The sequence below is a fragment of the Stegostoma tigrinum genome, chromosome 37, assembly GCF_030684315.1.
Source record: "Stegostoma tigrinum isolate sSteTig4 chromosome 37, sSteTig4.hap1, whole genome shotgun sequence".
NCBI classification, from domain to species: domain Eukaryota; kingdom Metazoa; phylum Chordata; class Chondrichthyes; order Orectolobiformes; family Stegostomatidae; genus Stegostoma; species Stegostoma tigrinum.
Window position 1 is genome coordinate 9,158,653 of NC_081390.1, and position 20,442 is coordinate 9,179,094.

General features: G+C 44.5%; 1 protein-coding gene across 2 annotated transcripts in view; it reads right to left on the bottom strand.

Moving 5' to 3' along the window:
• ptpn20 (protein tyrosine phosphatase non-receptor type 20) overlaps positions 1-20,442 on the bottom strand; it is a 389,207-nt gene that overhangs the window by 18,552 nt on the left and 350,213 nt on the right. For both annotated transcript variants that reach the window (XM_048563379.2, XM_059640399.1), the window contains 3 exons: positions 15,220-15,310; positions 8,524-8,855; positions 6,784-6,999 (listed from right to left, as the gene is read on the bottom strand). In XM_048563379.2, coding sequence (XP_048419336.2) covers positions 6,784-6,999; positions 8,524-8,855; positions 15,220-15,310 — 639 coding nt within the window. The remainder of the gene's footprint in view (positions 1-6,783; positions 7,000-8,523; positions 8,856-15,219; positions 15,311-20,442) is intronic.

Here is a 20,442-nt window from a genome sequence, read left to right on the forward strand (position 1 = left end):
GCATGTTGCCTCTCATTGGACCCAAATTCTCCTAAAATAACACTCTAATTGGGATTCTATTTAATCATTAGTATTGACCACCTAAAGAGGTGTTAGGCCCATTGAATAGGTTGTCAGAGGGCCCAACTCTTGCTTTTGGGCCTTTCCATGCCATACATGGCTGCTAAGGTTGTACACTTACTCGCCGAGCCGGTGTGTTTGATTACAGACGTTTCATCGCCCTGCTCGGTAACATCGTCAGTGTGCCTCAGTGTGCTGTCGCGCCTGTTATTTATATGCCTCGGTTTACCGGGGTGGTTGGCATCGCTTCCGGTTCTGTTTCTCAGTGGTTTGTACATCGAGTATAATTCAATGTGTTTGTTGACGGAGTTTGGTTGGGTTGCCAGGCCTCCAGGAATTCCCTGACATGTCTCAGTTTGGCTCGTACTATTATGGATGTGTTGTCCCAATCAAATTCACGTCCTTCTTTGTCCGTGGGTATTGAGACCAGTGAGAGTTGGTCATCTCTCCTGGTGGCTGGTTGGTGTTTGTGTGTCCCTATTGGCAGTTTTCTTCCAGTTTGGCCTCTGTAATGTTTCTCACTGTCCCTGCGTGGTATTTTGTATATTACACTGGTTTTATTGGTTGTGGGTATGGGGCCCTTTACATTTGTCAGTAGCTGTCACAGGGTCATTCTTGATACCTAGGGGTCTGAGTAGTCTTGTGGCCATCTCTGATATGTCTTTGATGTAAGGTAGAGTGATTATTGTGTCTGGCCGCGTTGTGTCTACTTGTTGTGGTTTGTCACAGAGGTAATAGCAAATTGTACTTTTGGGTATCCATTCCTTTGAAAAGCTCCGTATAAGTGCTCCTGTTCTGCTTTGAGCAATTCCGGATTGCTGCAGTGTGTTGTGGCTGGTTTGAATAATGTCTCGATGCAGCCCGATTTATGGGTGTTGGGGTGGTTGCCGGAGTAATTAAGTATCTGGTCCATATGTGTGGTCTTTCTGTGTATGCTCGTCTGGAGTTCCCCATTGCTCTTACTTTCTACATTATGTCTAGGAAGGGTAGTTGGTTATTATTCTCTTCTATTGTGAATATTATTCCATTGAGGATATGTTGGTGGATTTCTTCTAGTTTTGTGCATTTGATAATCTTGAAGATACCATTTGCACAGCAGACCTAGTATAGTACAGTGGGGAGCGCTGTCCATTCTAACCTTTTTACTACCACTTCTGCAATCAGTCCTGATATTGGGAATCCCATTGGTGTTCCATTAATTTGTTTGAATACACAGTCGATGAAGGTGAAGTGGATTGTGAGGAACAGATCCAGCAGTTTCAGGGTGCTGTCCCTGTTGATGCTGTTGGTGTTGTGGGGCTCAGTCAATGTTTATAAATGTAAATAGTGCTGTTACATTGAAAGATATCCTTATCTCATCCTGTTCTATCTTGGTGTCCTTGATGATGTTGAGGAATTCTTGGGAGGAGTGGATGGAGTGGGTAGTGTTGTCAACTAAGTATTTCAGTTTCTGTTTTAGGGTTCAGGCTAGTCTATAGGATGGTGTACCTGGTAGTGAGACAATGCATCTGAGGGGGACCCCTGGCTTGTGTACCTTGGGGACTCCATAAAAGCAGGGTGTGTTGGATCCCTCTAGCTTCATTTTTTGGTAGTCTGTCTTTCTGATGTCTCCTGAGTCATTTAATTTCTTCAGGGTCATTTTTGATCCAGTTCTCTAACAGTGGCGTTGGGTCTATTGCCATCTGTTAGTAGGTGCCAGTATCTGCTAGTAGTGTATTAGCTTTCTTGATGTATTGGACTCTATTAAGGATTACTGTCATGCATCCTTTGTCTGCCAATGATATTGCTGACAAGCTGCTAGATGTTATTCTCAATAAGGAACCTGTTCATTCTGAACCAAGGTGCATATCTGAGATGGAACTCTTTTACAGATGTACCAGGCTCTGATCTTACTGCTACTTTAGGTAAGGACTAATCCATTAGCTTCATGAGTTCATGTCCATGTGCTCTTAAGACTCTCTCTCATTTTAGAGTATTAGAACTCCACCCATACTGGGCTGTTTATGCTCAGTGATGTTTAGCTCCATTTTGCAAGGTTGCTCCTGCATCCTGAAGCACTTATACTGCAGATTTCATTAGAGAAAAGGGCACGAGCTAGTTCAGTCATTCCTAACAGTTCTAACCTGTCAGTTAGAGTCATGGAGCATGGAAACAGGCCCTTCAGCCCAGCTCATCCATGCTGACTAGGTGTTCCAAAGTGAACTAGTGCCATTTGCTGGTTCTTGGCCCAAATCCCTCTAACCTTCTCTTGCCACATACCATCCAAATGTCTTTTAAATGGTATAATTCTATCCACCTCTACCACTTCCTCTGGAAGCTCATTCCCATATACACACCACTCTCTGTATGAAAATGTTGCCTCTCAGGTTCCTTTTAAATCTTTCCCCTCTCACCTCAAACCTATGCCCTCTAGTTCTGAGCTCCCCTACCCTGGGATGATGACCTTGGCTATTCACCCTATCTGTGCGCTTCATGATTTTCTAAGCTTCTGTAAGGTCACCCCTCAGTCTCCGAAGTTCCATGTGAAAAAGTCCCAACCTATCCAATCTCTTCATCTAACTCAAACCTTCCAATCTTAGTAACATCCTTGTAAATCTTTTTTGCACCCTTTCCAGTTCAATAATATCCTTCATGTAGCAGGGCGACCAGAATTATACGCAATACTCCAAATATGCCCTACTAATGTCTTGTACAGCTGTAACATGATGTCTCAGTTCTCATGCCACATGATAGATCCTCTCCAGAAATTTCTCCAGGACCTCTCAATCCCTTAGTTTAACAGTATCACTGTGGGTGGTGCCAAATATTACTTGCTCAACCTGTTGCACTCTCTCTTCTCAGCACTTCCTTTCCCAGAACTTTTTTTGAGGTCCAATTTCCGGTGATGATCAGGTTCTTGCATTCCAGTTGTGCCATTTCAGGTTTGCTTCACAGGCCAAACGCTGGTCAACAGCACCGCTGTGCCCTCACTTGGAGTCTGTGGCATCCTAGGGAACTACTTTGGCTGTTGCCTAGCACAGTCTTATAACAGGGAAGTAATTCAGAGAAGGTGCTCTGGGCTGATTGCTCGGATGAAGGGTGTTGTCACATGGAGAAAGCTTGAGCAAATTGGGCCTTTATATATTGGAGTCTAGAAGAATAGAAGTTGGCCTCATTGAAACAGAGAAGACTCTAAAAGGATGTGTAAGGTCAGATTGCGAGAGAATTTTTTCTGCTTTGGGGGGGGAATCGGGGTTAAGGGTTATAGATTAAAAATAATGGGTTTTCCATTTAACATGGAGATGAGAAGAAATTTCTCTCAGAATATCATTAGTCTCTAGTATGATGTTTCACAGAGAACAGTGGAGGCTGGGTCATTGGATATATCTGTGTTAGACTGTTGGAGAGTCAGGGGTTTTGGGGCAGATATGTAAGCGGAGTTAAGGGCACTGTCAGATCAATCACTATCTTGTTGAGTGGCAAAACAGGCTCCAGAAGCTAAATGACCTGCTCCAACTTCCATTTTGTGTGTTCTTCTTGGTCTCTAATGGGAAGTTGGATCTCTGAATGGCCCAAGTCTGATCCAAAATCAGCTGTTCCATCCCAACCACAAAACACTGCAGAAACTGCAAAGGGCGGTGCGGTGGCTCAGTGGTTAGCACTGCAGCCTCACAGCACCAGGGACCCAGGTTCGATTCCAGCCTCGGGCGACTGTCTGTGTGGAGTTTGCACATTCTCCCCGTGTCTGCATGGGTTTCCCCTGGGTGCTCCGGTTTCCTCCCACAGTCCAAAAGACGGATTGGCCATGCTAAATTGCCCGTAGTGTTCAGGGGTGTGTGGGTTATAGGGGGATGGGTCTGTTTGGGATTCTCCAAGGGGCGGTGTGGACTTGTTGGGTTGAAGGGCCTGTTTCCACACTATAGGGAATCTAATCTAATCTAATCTCCCCCTGTCTGCGTGGGTTTCCTCTGGGTGCTTTGGTTCCTCTCACAGTCCAAAGATGTGCAGGCGAGATGGATCGGCCATGCTAAATTGCCTGTAGTGTTCAGGGATGTGTAGCTTAGGTGGGTTAAAGGGGTTGGGTCTGAGTGGCATGCTCTGAGTGTTGGTGTGGACTTGTTGGGCCAAAGGACCTGTTTCCACACTGTGGGGATTCTATGATAACATCGTGATACGCGTAGGCAACACCTTGAGAGCTGGACACCTCTCAAAAAATCTAGTCATCTGTGGGAATTGTGTAAATCAGACTGGGTAACTGTAAACTACAAAGTGTACACTACACAGAGGCGTTAAACCATTGAAACCACTGAAAGTATTAAAAGATACGACAATGGCCGACAGTGGAATATAGTACAAATGCTTAACACATTCATTGTAACAAATGTTCCACTTATCATTACTTATCTGGAGATGTAGTGTTTGCTGGCTAGGTCAGCATTTATTACCCACCCCTAACCACCTTTGTCATAGTGCTGGGTCTTGAATTGCTGCAGTCCATGTGGTGTAAGGTCACTCATAATGCTGGAGGTTACAGGATTTTGACACCATGACAGTGAAGAACCAGCAATGTACTTCCAAGTCAGGGCAGTGTGCAGCTTCACATTTTCTTATTTTAAACTTCCTACTCTTTCTTGCAATTTTTTTTCATTTTTTAATCTATTTTTTATCAATTTTTTATCCTCCAGCCTCACTGTTATTTCTTTAACGTTCACTTTCCAGTATGTTATCCATTGTCCCCATTCTCCAACATAGGCCATTTTAAAGCCCATGTAGATTTTGGGTCAGTGCGAGTGTGTAGCCTTTGTGATTCTGTGTACTTTTTACATGATCTACTTAGAGGGGAGAAGAAACATCTGTGTCGGTTTCTGCCGAGTGCTCCACCTTCCTCCTACAGTCCAAAGGTGTGCAGGTTAGGTGGATCGGCCATGTTAAATTGCCCGTAGTGTCCAGGGATGTGCAGACTAGGTGGGTTAGCTGTGGGAAATGCGTGGTTATAGGGAGAGGCTAACAGGGCTTGTCTGGGTGTGACACTCTTCAGAGGGTTGGTATGGACCCTATGCACCAAATGGTCTGCTTCTACGATGTAGGGATTCCATACTTCTGTATATGAACTCACTATCCTCCAAGCCTTTGTATTATCCATTTAAAGCAAATATGCAGATGGCTAACTTGTTAAAACAGTGTGTTGACTACACAGACCACTTTTAATTCCAATAGTTTATCACTGTATTTATCGTTCTAGGAAGATGATGAACAGAAGTAGACCATTCAGCCCCTCCAGCCTAGTCCTTCATTCAGATAGAACATGGCCGATCTGAACATCAACTCCATTTGCTTGCCTTTGCTCTGTATCCGTTTCATTATTCTATCACAGGGTGTGGGTGTTGCTGGTTTGGTCAGTGTTAACATACCATCCCGAATTGCTCTTGCAAATTGGTGATGAAATGCCTTCATTAGGGAAAGGCTGAATAGACTGGGGCTGCTTTCCCTGGACTGTGGGATGTGGAGGGGTGGCCTTATGGAGGTTTCTGAAATCGTGAGGGGCATGGATGGGTGACTAGCCAAGGTCTTTTTTCCAGGGTAGGGGAGTCCAAAACTAGAGGGCGTAGGTTTAAGGTGAGAAGGGAAAGATATAAAAGGGACCCGAGGGACGACTTTTTCACCCAGAGAGTGGTGCGTGTCTGGAATGAGCTGCCAGAGGGAATGGGGGAGCCTGGTACAATTACAACATTTAAAAGGCACCTGGATGGGTACATGAATAGGAAGGGTTAGAGGGATATGGGCTAAATGCTGGCAAATGGCACCAGATTAATTTAGGATATATGGTCAGCCTGGACGAGTTGGACTGAAGGGTCTGTTTCCAGGCTGTACATCTCTATGACTCTATGAGCTACTGTAGTCATTGTGGTACGGGGCACCCACAGTGCTTTTAGAAAGGGATTTCTGGAATTTTGACCCAGTGGCAATGAAGATACGGCGATATAGCTTGAATTGTGTATGAGTGAAAGGGGAACTGGCAGATATTGATGTTCCCTGCACCTGCTGCCCCTTCTCCTTCTCAGTGATAAAGACCATCATCTCACTTTGTAAAGCTCCAATTGAATCTGATTCCAGAGTCTGGGCAGAGTTCCAGATTTTAACTGGGTCTAAAATACACCAGAAACATTAATAAAACTTGTCTTCACTACAGAGGTTCTGCAGAACCAACACTGTTCAAGAGAGGCAGGAGTCAAGAGCTCAAATCCCATGCTAGGCTGATGTTGGCATCCAGAGTTTCCCCACGATTCAGACAAGAGTGATTGAGTAAAGAGAAATGAGCTAGGAGTGTGTGGGAAGAAGTTCTAATGGAAAGCTACAAGATACCAACTAATTGTTTGAACAAGCTTGGTTTGCAACAAGATAATAAAGCAAAGAACTGCAGATGATGAAAATCCGAAACAAAACAGAAACAGCTGGCAAAACTTCACAGATCTGGCAGCATCTGTGGAGAGGAAGCAGAGCTAACATTTCGAGCTGAGTGACCCTTCTTCAGAGCTGAACCCTTGGTTAATGTTAACTTGGCTTTCTCTCTCCACAGATGCCTCCAGACCTGCTGATTGTCTCTGGCCACTTTTTTTATGTGGTTACCAACAGGGGCTGGACTGCGCATCCTTGAATTACAGGAGTACCAGAAGAACAATAATTGCAAGCAAAAGCATCTTAGATGAACAGAAAGAGCTTCCCAAGAACATTTCCTTCACTTACGCTGAGTTCTTTATTAATCAGGCTCAACAGTACATCAGTACAGATTAGGACGCCACTTCTCCCGATCCCAGCACTGCAATGGACGACAGTCGGTCCCAGTTTGGGCACCTCCTTCATACAGAGAATGAATTGTACTAGCTGCTCTGACGAGTTGGGTGTGCCATGATCAGGCCATGTAGCATATTTGAGATGTTTCACGTAATGTACTTCTCCTGTCTGAAATGAGTGAAGACACAGAAATCAAACCATTGTCATATCTGTTTGACATCTTTACAGAATGCTTATTCCTCTTCAACTATTTTCTTACGCTCGCACACACCCAGGTACTGCCATGATTCAACAAAGGACCCTTCTTGACCAAAAACAGAAGTTTTTATTTAGTATTTGACCCTTCATGATAGTGGGTCAGGACAAGAAGTAGGCCTTTCAGCCCCTCCACCCTGTTCTGCTACTGAACTAGATCATAGCTGATTCTTTATCTCAATTCTATATTCCTACTCTCTCTCTTTCAATCCCACTTGACACATTTAGACTCTAGAAATCTCTTTATTGATGAAATATATTCAGCAACTTGGCTTCCTTATGTGGTAGAAAATTCCACAGGCTTGACATTGGTGGCTCTGTGGTTAGCACTGCTGCTTCACAGCACCAAGGACCAGCGTTCAATTCCACCCTTGGGTAGCTGTCTGTGTGGAGTTTGCACGTTCTGCTTGTATCTGTGTAAATTTCCTCCTACAGTCCAAAGATGTGTAAGTTAGGTGGATTGGCCATGCTAAATCACCTATTGAATCCCGGGATGTGTAAGTTAGGTGCATTAGGCATGGGAAATGTAGGGGGATGGATCTGGGTGGGATGCCCTTTGGAGGCATTATGAACTTTGCTGCATTCCCTCTTCAGAGGATTGGTGTGGACTTGTTGGGCTGAATGACTTTGGTTCTGTTCCCAAACACCTGAAACTGTGTTCTCTCTTGACCAATCCCTGTCAGTAGAAGCAATTTTTTTTTCACAGTCTTTATGAAACTTATCAAAACTGATCATGGATTTGAACATCTGTGTCCAATTTCCTCTTCAGCTTTCCTGTCAACACAATCAACCAATAAACTGGAAAACACCAACAGGAAAAGCCAAGCCAGAAAATACAGGAATCACACCTTGAAACCTACATAGAATTAATCAATTTAAAATGGAACAAAAAACCTGAAAGAATCACTGGAAATCAAACAAAAACAGAAATTGTTAGAAAAACTCAGCATGTCTGGCAGCATCTGTGGAGAGAAAGCAGAAAGTCATTTATGGTGTGAGCAATTTCTGGTTTTGTTAAACTGAAACATTTTCAGTTCATAGAATCCCTACAGTGTTGGTATTAGGCCATTTGGCCCATCAGGTCCACACTGACCCTCCAAAAAGCACCCCCTCCCCCAGACTCATTGCGCCCTACCCTATCTCTGTAACCATGGCTTATCTACTTAGCCTGCCCAATCTTAGATGCTTGGGCCATTTATAGTGTGGCTAATCCACCCTAACCTGGAAACTGGAGCACCTGGAGGAAACACACTCAGACACAGGGCGAATGTGCAAACTCCACACAGACAATTGCCTGAGGGTGGAATCGAACCTGGACCCTTGGCGCTGTGAGGCAGCAGCACTAATTACTGTGCCATCACGTCACCTCAGATATCCAACTGCTGCATCCAACTCAACTATCAATCTGAAGAAGCAAAGAAATGTGCTCTTCCTTACCTCAATGTCTGTCATCTTCATGGCATTTATTTCAAAGGAATCCAGGATCTGGCAATTTTCCAGGATGAGGTGGTACTTGCTCACTCTCATTGGTTTATACATTTTGTCAGGCCAGTATCTGTGACACTTGACCTTTCCCCGCTCATGCTCCCGGGTCATCATCGCAATGACGCCAGCTTTCGTTTCCCAGATCATTTGCCAAAAGTCGTCAGTGGTGCCCGGTAATGGTCCCTGGCAGGCAATGTATACGTGCTCCTCAGATCCAATTGGCATCCTAATGTAACTTGCATTGATATAACCCTGGCCCCGAATTTGAACCCGGGTTTTATCATCTGAGGTTTTGAAAAACAAAAATGTTTTTGCAATGGCGATGGCTAAACTCATGTGCAGAGTATTACATAAAAAATACAACACAGCCTTTTCACCCAATAGTTCCATATTCTTCATCTAACTCCATCAACATATCCTGCTGTTGCTTTCTCTTGCACACGCTTATCTGGCTTCTCCTGAAATGCATTTATGCTATTTGCCTTGACTATTTCTTTTGGTAGTGAATACAGCACTAAGTAAAATTTCTCTCAGTAAAGATGTTTCTCCTGAGTTCCTCAATTGGATTTATTACTGACTACCTTAAACTTATGGCGTTTAGTTTTGATCTCCTCCAAAAGTGGGAAGATGTTCTCAAATTCTGTCCAATTTTCATAATTTTCAAGACCATTATGAAGTTATCCCTCGGCCTTCTCTTGAGAAAAGAGCCTCAGACTGTCCCATCTATCCCAATTGGTCAATATAGTGGTATTAATCTTTGAAGTTTTTTCTCCTCTTCATAATGTGGTGACCTTGGGAGGTCTTGTGCTACAGTGGGGTAGTGTTCCTACCTCTGGGCCAGAAGCTCCAGGTTTCAATCCCACTCTAGGGCTTGATAGCGATAAAAAGCTTTGTTTATAAGTTGAACCAACAGGTTGGTTATCAACATGTAAAACCTTATGGACAACACACCTCTGGCAGGCAGTAATGATGGGAAAGCAGTGTAGTGGTTGCAACAGTCTCCTCATGGAATCCCTACAGTGTGGAAGCAGGCCATTCAGCCCATTGATTCCACACCAACCCTCCAAGGACTATCCCACACAGACTCTATCACCATATTTCCCATAGCTAACCAGCCTAGCCTGCACACTATGGGGCAATTTAGCATGACCAATCCACCTAACCTGTGTATCTTCCGGATGTGGGGGGAAGCCAGAGCACCCAAAGAAACCCACACAGACACAGGAAGAACACACAAACTCCTCACAAACTGCTCCCCAAGGGCGGAATCAAACCCAGGACTCTGGCATTATGAGGCAGCAGAACTAACCACTGAGCCACCATGCTGCTCTTGTGTTAACAACTCCACAGGCAGGGTCCTATCATGGACTGTACTCTTTGGCAAGTATCCTCCTCAACTTGAAGAGCTACTAGAAAGAGAATATGAAGACCAGATACACAGGCTGTATTCTGCGTATGGTCTATCCCAAATTATATATCTTCTCTGTTGTACTTTCTAAATCCTCTGCAAGTGAATTCCTGTGCTTTGCTTGATTTTCCATGATATCATCAACCTGCGCTGCTCCTCTTAGACAACTGGAGTAATGCAGAGACCGTGTACGGCTGGAGCACAGAGGTTAGAGGTAGGAAAGGAAGCTCCAGAGGGAACTGAAAAATACATTGTAAGTTTTAAAGCTGAGTTGTTTGTGGACTGAACAACAATGTTGAGCAGTGGGCATGGGGATGATGGGTGAATGGGCTTGGTGAAAGTTTCAGTTCACACAGAAAATCTTGGTCTTGCTCAAGGTGACAGTCCCAGGGAATATTGTGTCACGCACAATGGAATGATGGTGTATGATATTAATTAGTGCTGTATGGTAAAAATCCATAAAATAATCACTGTGGTACCAAACTTTGCAAAGGTATTTAAATTAAAATTTGACAGAGTTTGTTCCATTTCCTTCAGCTGTGCCAATTTGCACGGGAATGAAGGAAAGCAAAAAGAGCATGGCCCCTTTAGTTTGCCTTCTGGTATTCTTGTACATTATGGTGATTACAAAATTGTTAATTAATCATAGCAGTTAATCACGATTAATGAACAAATACAGGCGCAGACATGAGATAAAGAAAACTCCAGTGGAGGAAAGCTTTGACCATCATCAGATCTGTGCTTATGTGGCACCTTTTACTGCCTCAGGGCATCTCAAAAGAATCATTGAGATTCAGTTGATAATGGGAACTGCAGATGCTGGAGAATTCAAGATAACAAAATGTGAAGCTGGATGAACACAGCAGGCCCAGCAGCATCTCAGGAGCACAAAAGCTGACGTTTCGGGCCTAGACCCTTCATCAGACCCTCTGATGAAGGGTCTAGGCCCGAAACGTCAGCTTTTGTGCTCTTGAGATGCTGCTGGGCCTGCTGTGTTCATCCAGCCTCACATTTTATTACATTGAGATTCAGTTGAAGTGTAGTGTAGGAAATACAGCAGCAAATTTGTGCACAGCAACTTCTCACAAGCAGCATCCTATTCAGATGTGTCACAGCCTGTAGGATAACTGCTCTGCCTTAAGAAACCTTAAGGAACTACACATAGTTGTGAACATAGCCCATTCCATCACACAAGTCAACCTTCTATCTATTGGCTCCATTTATACTTCTCATTGCCTCAGGAAAGTAGCTTACATAATTAAAGACCCCTCCCAACCCAGTTACAATCCCTTCTAACCTCTCCATCGGCAGAAGATAGAAAATTTTAAATACACATACCACAAGATTCGAGAACAGCTTCTTCCCCACTGTTATCAACCTTCTGAATGGGCCTCTCAAATTTTAAATTGAAACATTGATCTTGCTCTCTGTGTACTTTCTCTGCAGCTGTAACATTGTGTTCCTCACTCTGTTCTATTACCCTAATGCACTTTGTGTAGTACGATCGGCCTGTACTGCACGCAAAACAAAACTTTTCACTTTTCCAGGTACGTGTGGCAATAATAAATCAAATCAAACCAATCAGTTAATGGCCAAATATTCACTGTTTCATTTACAGTGATTGGGGGGTAAATATTGGCCACAACACCATGAATAATTGCCCTGTCCTTCTTTGAGTGACTGGTACAGAAATCCTCAAACCCATGGGAAAGGGCAGGCAGGGCCTTAGTTTGATTGCTCAGCTGAAAGACAGTACCATCAACAGTCACTCCCTCTTCAACTGCATTTTGATATCCCTTAGTATTAAAAAATAAGAAAAAGCTAATCAAAAAATGATGTTGCATTTATATAGTACCTTTCCTGTCTTTAGTACTGCACAGCCATTTGACATGTAGTCACTTCTGCAATGTAGGAAATGCAGCAGTCAATTTGCATGCAGAAAGCTTCCACAAATCGCAGTGAGATAGTGCGCCAGATAATTTGCTTTTGAGGCCTTGTTTGAAAGGGACGTTTTGGGCTGGAACTCTCTGGCTGCTCTTTATATGATTGTGTGGGATCTTTTGTATACAGTTGGGCCCTTGATTTGACTTTGCACCTTAAAGACTCCAGTGCTGGAGCTGTGTAAATTTTACAGAGGACCCATCATCTTACACATTAGTCAAACTGAAATAATTCTTCAGAGGTTGGCATCCCATCATTAATGACCCTTTATTTACGAACGCACAGCCTTTGACAATAGCACTGCCACTCACTGAGTCAATATCCCTGACATTCATCCTTTTATGTCAGCCACAGCTCCCTGATCGGACTAGGTTAACAACCTCAATCGGGGAACTCACATTCTATGAGGTCAGCTGGCTGACCTCATGACAATCATTAAAATTAACCTTAGTGATGGTTCTTCATTGGCACCCAAACAAATTGGTTGTGGATGCCAACTGATTGGCAAAGCAACAAGTGCAGACTCGATGGCCAATTCGTGGAGCATCTGTTGTGTGCTATAATCAACTGCACATTCCAATTGACAGCCATTTTAACTCTTCCTCCCACTCCCTTGGTGACATGTCCATCCTGAGCCTCCTCCACTATCAAAACAAGGTCACATGTAAACTGGAGGAACAACACCTTACATTCCACCTCAGGAGCTTACAACCCAATGGCCTCAACATAGAGTTCGAAATCTCTCCACCCCCGGCCTCATCCCATGTCCAGCCCTCCCTCTCATCCCTGACACAAACTTTCCACCTTCCATCCCACCTATCCACTCCACTCTTCCCAATGACCAAATCTCTACAACGCCTTTACCTGCATCCAACTATCACCATCCCACCTCCCTTTCCCTCAGCCACGACTCCTTCCCTCCATTTATTTCTCAGTCCTGATGAAGGGTCCAGACCCAAAATGTTAGCTTTCCTGCTCCTCCGATGCTGACTTACCTGCTGTGCTCCTCCAGCTCCACACTTTATCGCCTTTGACTTCTGGCATCTGCAGTCCTTACTATCTCCTAGCTCTTATATAAGGATTCCTGACTTGTGATGCTAAGATAATAAAATGTGAGGCTGGATGAACACAGCAGGCCAAGCAGCATCTCAGGAGCACAAAAGCTGACGTTTCGGGCCTAGACCCTTCATCAGAGAGGGGGATGGGGTGAGGGTTCTGGAATAAATAGGGAGAGAGGGGGAGGCGGAGCAAAGATGGAGAGTAAAGAAGATAGGTGGAGAGAGTATAGGTGGGGAGGTAGGGAGGAGATCAGTCAGTCCAGGGAAGACGGACAGGTCAAGGAGGTGGGATGAGGTTAGTAGGTAGATGGGGGTGCGGCTTGGGGTGGGAGGAAGGGATGGGTGAGAGGAAGAACAGGTTAGGGAGGCAGAGAAAGGTTGGACTGGTTTTGGGATGCAGTGGGTGGAGGGGAAGAGCTGGGCTGGTTGTGTGGTGCAGTGGGGGGAGGGGACGAACTGGGCTGGTTTAGGGATGCAGTTGGGGAAGGGGAGATTTTGAAACTGGTGAAGTCCACATTGATACCATTAGGCTGCAGGGTTCCCAGGCGGAATATGAGTTGCTGTTCCTGCAACCTTCGGGTGGCATCATTGCGGCACTGCAGGAGGCGCATGATGGACATGTCATCTAAAGAATGGGAGGGGGAATGGAAATGGTTTGCGACTGGGAGGTGCAGTTGTTTGTTGCGAACCGAACGGAGGTGTTCTGCAAAGCGGTCCCCAAGCCTCCGCTGGGTTTCCCCAATGTAGAGGACGCCACACCGGGTACAGTGGATGCAGTATACCACATTGGCAGATGTGCAGGTGAACCTCTGCTTAATGTGGAATGTCATCTTGGGGCCTGGGATAGGGGTGAGGGAGGAGGTGTGGGGGCAAGTGTAGCATTTCCTGCGTTTGCAGGGGAAGGTGCCGGGTGTGGTGGGGTTGGAGGGCAGTGTGAAGCGAACAAGGGAGTCACGGAGAGAATGGTCTCTCTGGAAAGCAGACAGGGCTGGGGATGGAAAGATGTCTTGGGTGGTGGGGTCGGATTGTAGATGGCGGAAGTGTTGGAGGATGATGCGTTGTATCCGGAGGTTGGTGGGGTGGTGTGTGAGAACGAGGGGGATCCTCTTTGGGCGGGTGTGGTGGGGGCGGGGTGTGAGGGATGTGTTGCGGGAAATACGGGAGACGCGGTCAACGGCGTTCTCGATCACTGTGGGGCGAAAGTTGCGGTCCTTGAAGAACTTGGACATCTGGGATGTGCGGGAGTGGAATGTCTTATCGTGGGAGCAGATGCGGCGGAGGCGGAAGAATTGGGAATAGGGGATGGAATTTTTGCAGGAGGGTGGGTGGGAGGAGGTGTATTCTAGGTAGCTGTGAGAGTCGGTGGGCTTGAAATGGACATCGGTTACAAGCTGGTTGCCTGAGATGGAGACTGAGAGATCTAGGAAGGTGAGGGATGTGCTGGAGATGGCCCAGGTGAACTGAAGGTTGGGGTGGAAGGTGTTGGTGAAGTGGATGAACTGTTCGAGCTCCTCTGGGGAGCAAGAGGCGGCGCCGATACAGTCATCAATGTACCAGAGGAAGAGGTGGGGTTTGGGGTCTGTGTAGGTGCGGAAGACGGACTGTTCCACGTAACCTACAAAGAGGCAGGCATAGCTGGGGCCCATGCGGGTGTCCATGGCCACCCCCTTAGTCTGTAGGAAGTGGGAGGAGTCAAAAGAGAAGTTGTTGGGGGTGAGGACAAGTTCGGCTAGGCGGATGAGGGTGTCGGTGGAGGGAGACTGGTCGGGCCTGCGGGACAGGAAGAAGCGGAGGGCCTTGAGGCCATCTGCATGCGGAATGCAGGTGTATAGGGACTGGACGTCCATGGTGAATATGAGGTGTTGAGGGCCAGGGAATTGGAAGTCCTGGAGGACCCCCATCTACCTACTAACCTCATCCCACCTCCTTGACTTGTCCGTCTTCCCTGGACTGACCTATCCCCTCCCTACCTCCCCACCTATACTCTCCTCTCCACCTATCTTCTTTTCTCTCCATCTTCGGTCCGCCTCCCCCTCTCTCCCTATTTATTCCAGAGCCCTCACCCCATCCCCCTCTCTGATGAAGGGTCTAGGCCCGAAACGTCAGCTTTTGTGCTCCTGAGATGCTGCTTGGCCTGCTGTGTTCATCCAGCCTCACATTTTATTATCTTGGATTCTCCAGCATCTGCAGTTCCCATTATCTCTGACTTGTGATGCTGTTTGTTTTGGTGAAATTACTTACAAGGCAGGATGTCTCTATATCTGTTTTTTTCCCTGTTTTCTGGAGCTTTGCCCACTTTGCAGTCATCAACTGGTTTCAGGTGCTCCAATGCCTTTGAGAGAGAGGGAGAAATGTGAGGGATGTAATTCACAACAGCTCACTAAATGCTAAATGGCTATGTGTCAGGTTAATTAGATTAACAATGGTGCAATCACGTTACTTGATCTGTCTGTGAAATAACATAGTGGCTCTGATCTTTGCAGCTAAGTGCTAAGGGATATGTATGCCACTGACTTTTAAGACAGCTACACATGCAGAACTAGCAATTTCTGTATTTCCTGCCATCAGTTTGAATCTGTTGCTAAATTAAGATGATGTACCCAGCAAGTTAGGCAGCCAATCCCATTCAAGTATTTTCTCAGGCAGCAAACTGAGCCATAATAACCTCTAACAAAAACAAAGTTGCTGGAAAAGCTCAGTTGATCTGGCAGCATCTGTGAAGAAAAAACAGAGTTAACATTTTGGGTCCCTTCCTCGGGGTTTTAATAATAATCTCTAAATATCCTCCTTTACTTGCAATTTTATGAAGAGTGAAATAAGTGACGTGAGTGTGCATGCTGGATTAAAATGGAGACTGAAATAACAAACTTTTAACAAAAATGCAATAGCTTGAAAATGCAAATTTTTACTCAGCATAGAAAAAAATTGATATAAAATATCATTTTATATCTAAGATGTTTCGCAATGATTGTAAACTTAGGACATAGTTAAAATCTAAATGAAAAAAAGATTAAATTAACATGCTCTTCAGATGTCTTCAATAATCTTGGGCTACCCTATTAATGGTGAAAACTTTACTTGAAAATGTTCTGTATTGTAAAATGTTGCTGCGTTGCTATCAAACAATACGCCTAGGAAAGGGAAAATGGCTTTGATTTTTTTGGTCTCCTTTTCTTTGATCAAGCTGACTAAAGAAGTGCTTTCATAACCGCCCAAAGCTGTCAATCAAACATAGAGTTCAAAGACACAGTTCAACAATGTCATAAATAGATAATGGACAATCTGTTAATACAACATGAATAAGCCTATCACCTCGGTCAACCTTTACTGAGCAAATTAAATGTGTCTTTCTAACTATATTGCGAGAGCATAGGTTATGCAACTAGCTTTTGAAATATTATATTCATTTCCAAGAGAATAACCATTTTGAAAGAGCAGCAAATGTCTCCCTTTGTTGTGACATGTCACCATATAGACCTTGACATCTCCATTTCAACCAAATTAAATCAAATTCTTTTCACAAATAAAAGACAAGCGCTCAGCACTTCAACCTCAAGTACTGGAACATTGTAGAGAGAAGGAATGATTGGGCAGGGCAGGCTTGTTTTCTTCACATTCAGAGACTGAGGGGAGACCTATTTTCAGTGTACAAGACTATGACAGGGCCAGGTAAAGGTAAGAATCCCCTATTCCCCTTTGTTGAAGGGTCCAATACTCAGGATGCTGATTTCTGTCCATGCCGCTCAGTTTTCTCAATTAATCAAGCTCCAATTGCCTGCACTCAGCAAATTGTGAAAACTGGGCAGCATGGACAAGTTGGGGTGAAGACCCCGTTTCCATGCTGTAAACCTCTATGGCTCTAAGTAGGAGGTTCTGAGGTGATTCAGTTTTATTCGTCCAATGGTCTGTGGACTTCACAGCTAAGGCCAGTGTTTGCTGCTGATCTCTAATTCCCCAGAAAGTCAGTGACTTCCTCAATCTTTTCAGAGGCCAGGTAGAATCCAGCACATTGTTGTGGGCCAGGCGTCATATGTAGGCCATTGGCAAACCAAATAGATTTTTACACCAACTCATGGTAGCGACATGGTCGCTATAACTGAGAGTGAGCTTTCAATTCCAGATGTTAACAGTTGGATTTAAATTCCACCAACTGCTGTGGTGGACCCCAGGGCATTAACTTCAGCCTATGGAGGCCAATGTCAGTATAAGTGGGCCATGATTACCCCAATGTAAATGCCCCTGCACTAACCCCCATAACACCAGTAAAGGCAGTGAGATATGCATTTGAAGTAAGTATGCCTAAAAGATAAAGTAGCAAGAAGTAGGTAGTGAGATTGGGCCAGATCTTGTCAGACTGTGTACAGTAAATTTTTGTGATTTTATGACAGACAACTCCATCTCTATTTTCTCTCCAGGGGCAATCATTTAAAATCCTTAATGCCGAAATGCTCCAAATTCTTCTCTTCAATTAAATGTAGAGATTCTTGTTGTCCAGTACAATACAGATTCACGGTCATCTTTGCTGTTGGTCACTGATGGCTGCAGCACTGCACAATCTCCAGGTTTTTCTCCGCATTTTAAGGCTTCATGTCCACCTCGAATGATGAACTCAGTCCTCTTTTATTTACACCCAGGGTGTGCTCACAAGCTGGCAGGGAACCAACTGAGCTTCTTAATCAGGGCAGCGACACATTCCTAACAATGAAAGAGGAGCAGCTTGGTGGTTAGCACTACTGCCTCATAGTGCCAAGGACCCAGGTTCAATTCCAGCCTCGGGTGACTGTCTGTGTGGAGTTTGCACATTCTCCCCATGTCTGCGTGGGTTTCCGCTGGGTGCTCCGGTTTCCTCCCACAGTCCAAAGATGTGCAGGTTGGGCGGACTAGCCATGCTAAATTACCCGTAGTGTGCAGGCGGATTAGCCGTGGGAAATGCTGGGTTACAGGGTTGGGGTGGGTCAAGGTAGAATGCTCTTTGGAAGGTCAGAGTGGATTTGATGGGGTAAATGGCCTGCTTCCATTACTGTGCAAATCCTGTTCTATGAGATTGGCAAGAGAATCTTTTGAAAAAAACATAGGGAAGGGATAGGTCCCAATAATTCTTAATATAGAAAGACTCCGAGGGGGGAGGAATACTACTGAAAATAATAAGCATCGTTGACAAATTGAAGACCGTTAGATGATGACATCCAAAGATAGCCCCAATAGGATGTGCATCATCAATAAATCCTATATTTACAACATAGATGTAGTGCATTAGCATCTAGAATATACTCCCCAGATGGTTTGACTTTACAATAGCTGATAAGCAATGCATTCACAAGTGGGTGAACAAAATAGGCTGAATTGCATTTACCATGGTATTAAACTTCTCAATTGATAGCTATTCACATTGGGTTAACTAGGTGTTGAACAACACTAAGCAATGCAGGCAGACATTGCTGACTGCTGCAGGGGATCTTCACTGTTCAAGCAGCTTCTCCCAGACAAATATATTCCACAGCAATGATATGCTGCCAAAGCTTTGAATAATCTAACACACTGCTCTATTTGAGTATTTTATTACAAAGTCTATTGAGGACCAACTGAATTGCAAGATTGATAATTGTCAGAGTGGAGCACGAACGCTCATTTCTATTCTAACCTTATTTTCATTTAGCTAAAAGATAAGTGGCTACAAAGTGCCAAGGCACACTGTCATCTCCTATTCAACACATTGAATTAATTTCATGTGAAGCTCACATTTTCCGAGGACAAGAGGCTGATTCCATCTTATTTGCTTCACTTCCCAATCTCAGAGACACTCAAGTCATATCCAATGATGATATTCTAGTTGAACTGGAACAGATTGACTCCTATGCACAACCTTATCGTGGCCTGTGATTTCAATTCCCATCAATTTAATATCCACAACCAGCTTGCTGATTCACACCCACCTCTCATTGTACCCATAACCACCACTCATCTGGCCCATTGCTTGACTAATATCACACGCTCCACACTCACTCGTGTGCAGAATACAGAGTGAGAGCCTTTTGGTGGAATGAACCACACTTCAGCGCAGCAAAAACAAACCTAATCAGTACTTGTCACTGGAAGACAATTTGTCTCCCATTCTTTCAGTGTGAATCACCTTTGTCGGTCTTAAAAGCACACATTAGATTAAAGACATGTTAGTTACGCCTGCTTAAATTTGAGGCCCCATTACTTCTCTCTGTGTGGCTGTATTGAGCCATGGGATGCCCAGGTTTAAAGGATTTCTGGTGATTATTGCGACAATACTATTGCGTTAAGAGGTGTATTTTGCCGTGTTTTCTTTTAATGAAGAGAGGTTGAGACCGGGGTGACATATAATCTGCTCAAAGCCAATAAAGTAAACAGCTTGTGAGGTCTTTGGTAGAACCTGGAATTTTGGTTACCCTTTCGAAGGGGAGATACATTTGCTAATGAGGGAATACAGTGAAAATTCACTGTCACTTTGGGGCTGGCAGGACTGTTGTACGTGGAGAGATTGGTTTAGTTGGGTTTGTATTCATGAGAGTTTAGCAAGAGGAGCAGAGATTTAATTGAAATGTATAAAATTCCAACAGGGTTGGACAGACTAGGCACGTGGAGGATATTTTTCCTCGGTTGGGGTGTCTAGAACCTGGGTCACAGTCTCACAGTATAAAGAGAGCTCCTTAGGACTGATATGAGGAAGCAGTGCTTCACTCAGAGGGTGATCAGCCTGTGGAATTCGCTCCAACAGAAGTCTGAGGAGGTCAGGTCACTGGGTGCATTCAAGACAGAGATAAATTTATAGGTATAAAAGAGATGAAGGGGTATGGAGAGAAAGCAGGAATGTGACATTGGGATCATATTGAATTGTGCAGCAGGTTCAGAGAGCTGAAAAGCCTACTCCTGCTCCTAGTTTCGATGCTTAAGAAAGAAGCAGTCAATTGTTTCAAATCAAAATTAGTTTCATCAAATTTATTGACAAATTTGTTTGCAAATAGATATTAGGTGCTGACCTTTAATGATAACGGGGCACTATTCACATTTGATTCTTCCAATGTATGTTTCCATTCCAACACTCACAGTCTTATAATCGTGTCGCACAGAAAAGGCCATTCAGCCCATTAAGTCTCTTCAGGCACTTTAAAAGAGCGTTCAGTTAACTCCCAAACTCCAGTACTGTCACAATAATCACCGGAAACCCTTCAAATCTGGGCATCCCATGGCTCAATACAGCCACAGAGAGAGAAATAATGGGGCCTCAAATTTAAGCAGGCATAACTAACATGTCTTTAATCTAATGAGAGATAATGGGAACTGCAGATGCTGGAGATTCCAAGATAATAAAATGTGAGGCTGGATGAACACAGCAGGCCAAGCAGCATCTCAGGAGCACAAAAGCTGACGTTTCGGGCCTAGACCCTTCATCAGAGAGCCTCTCTGATGAAGGGTCTAGGCCCGAAACGTCAGCTT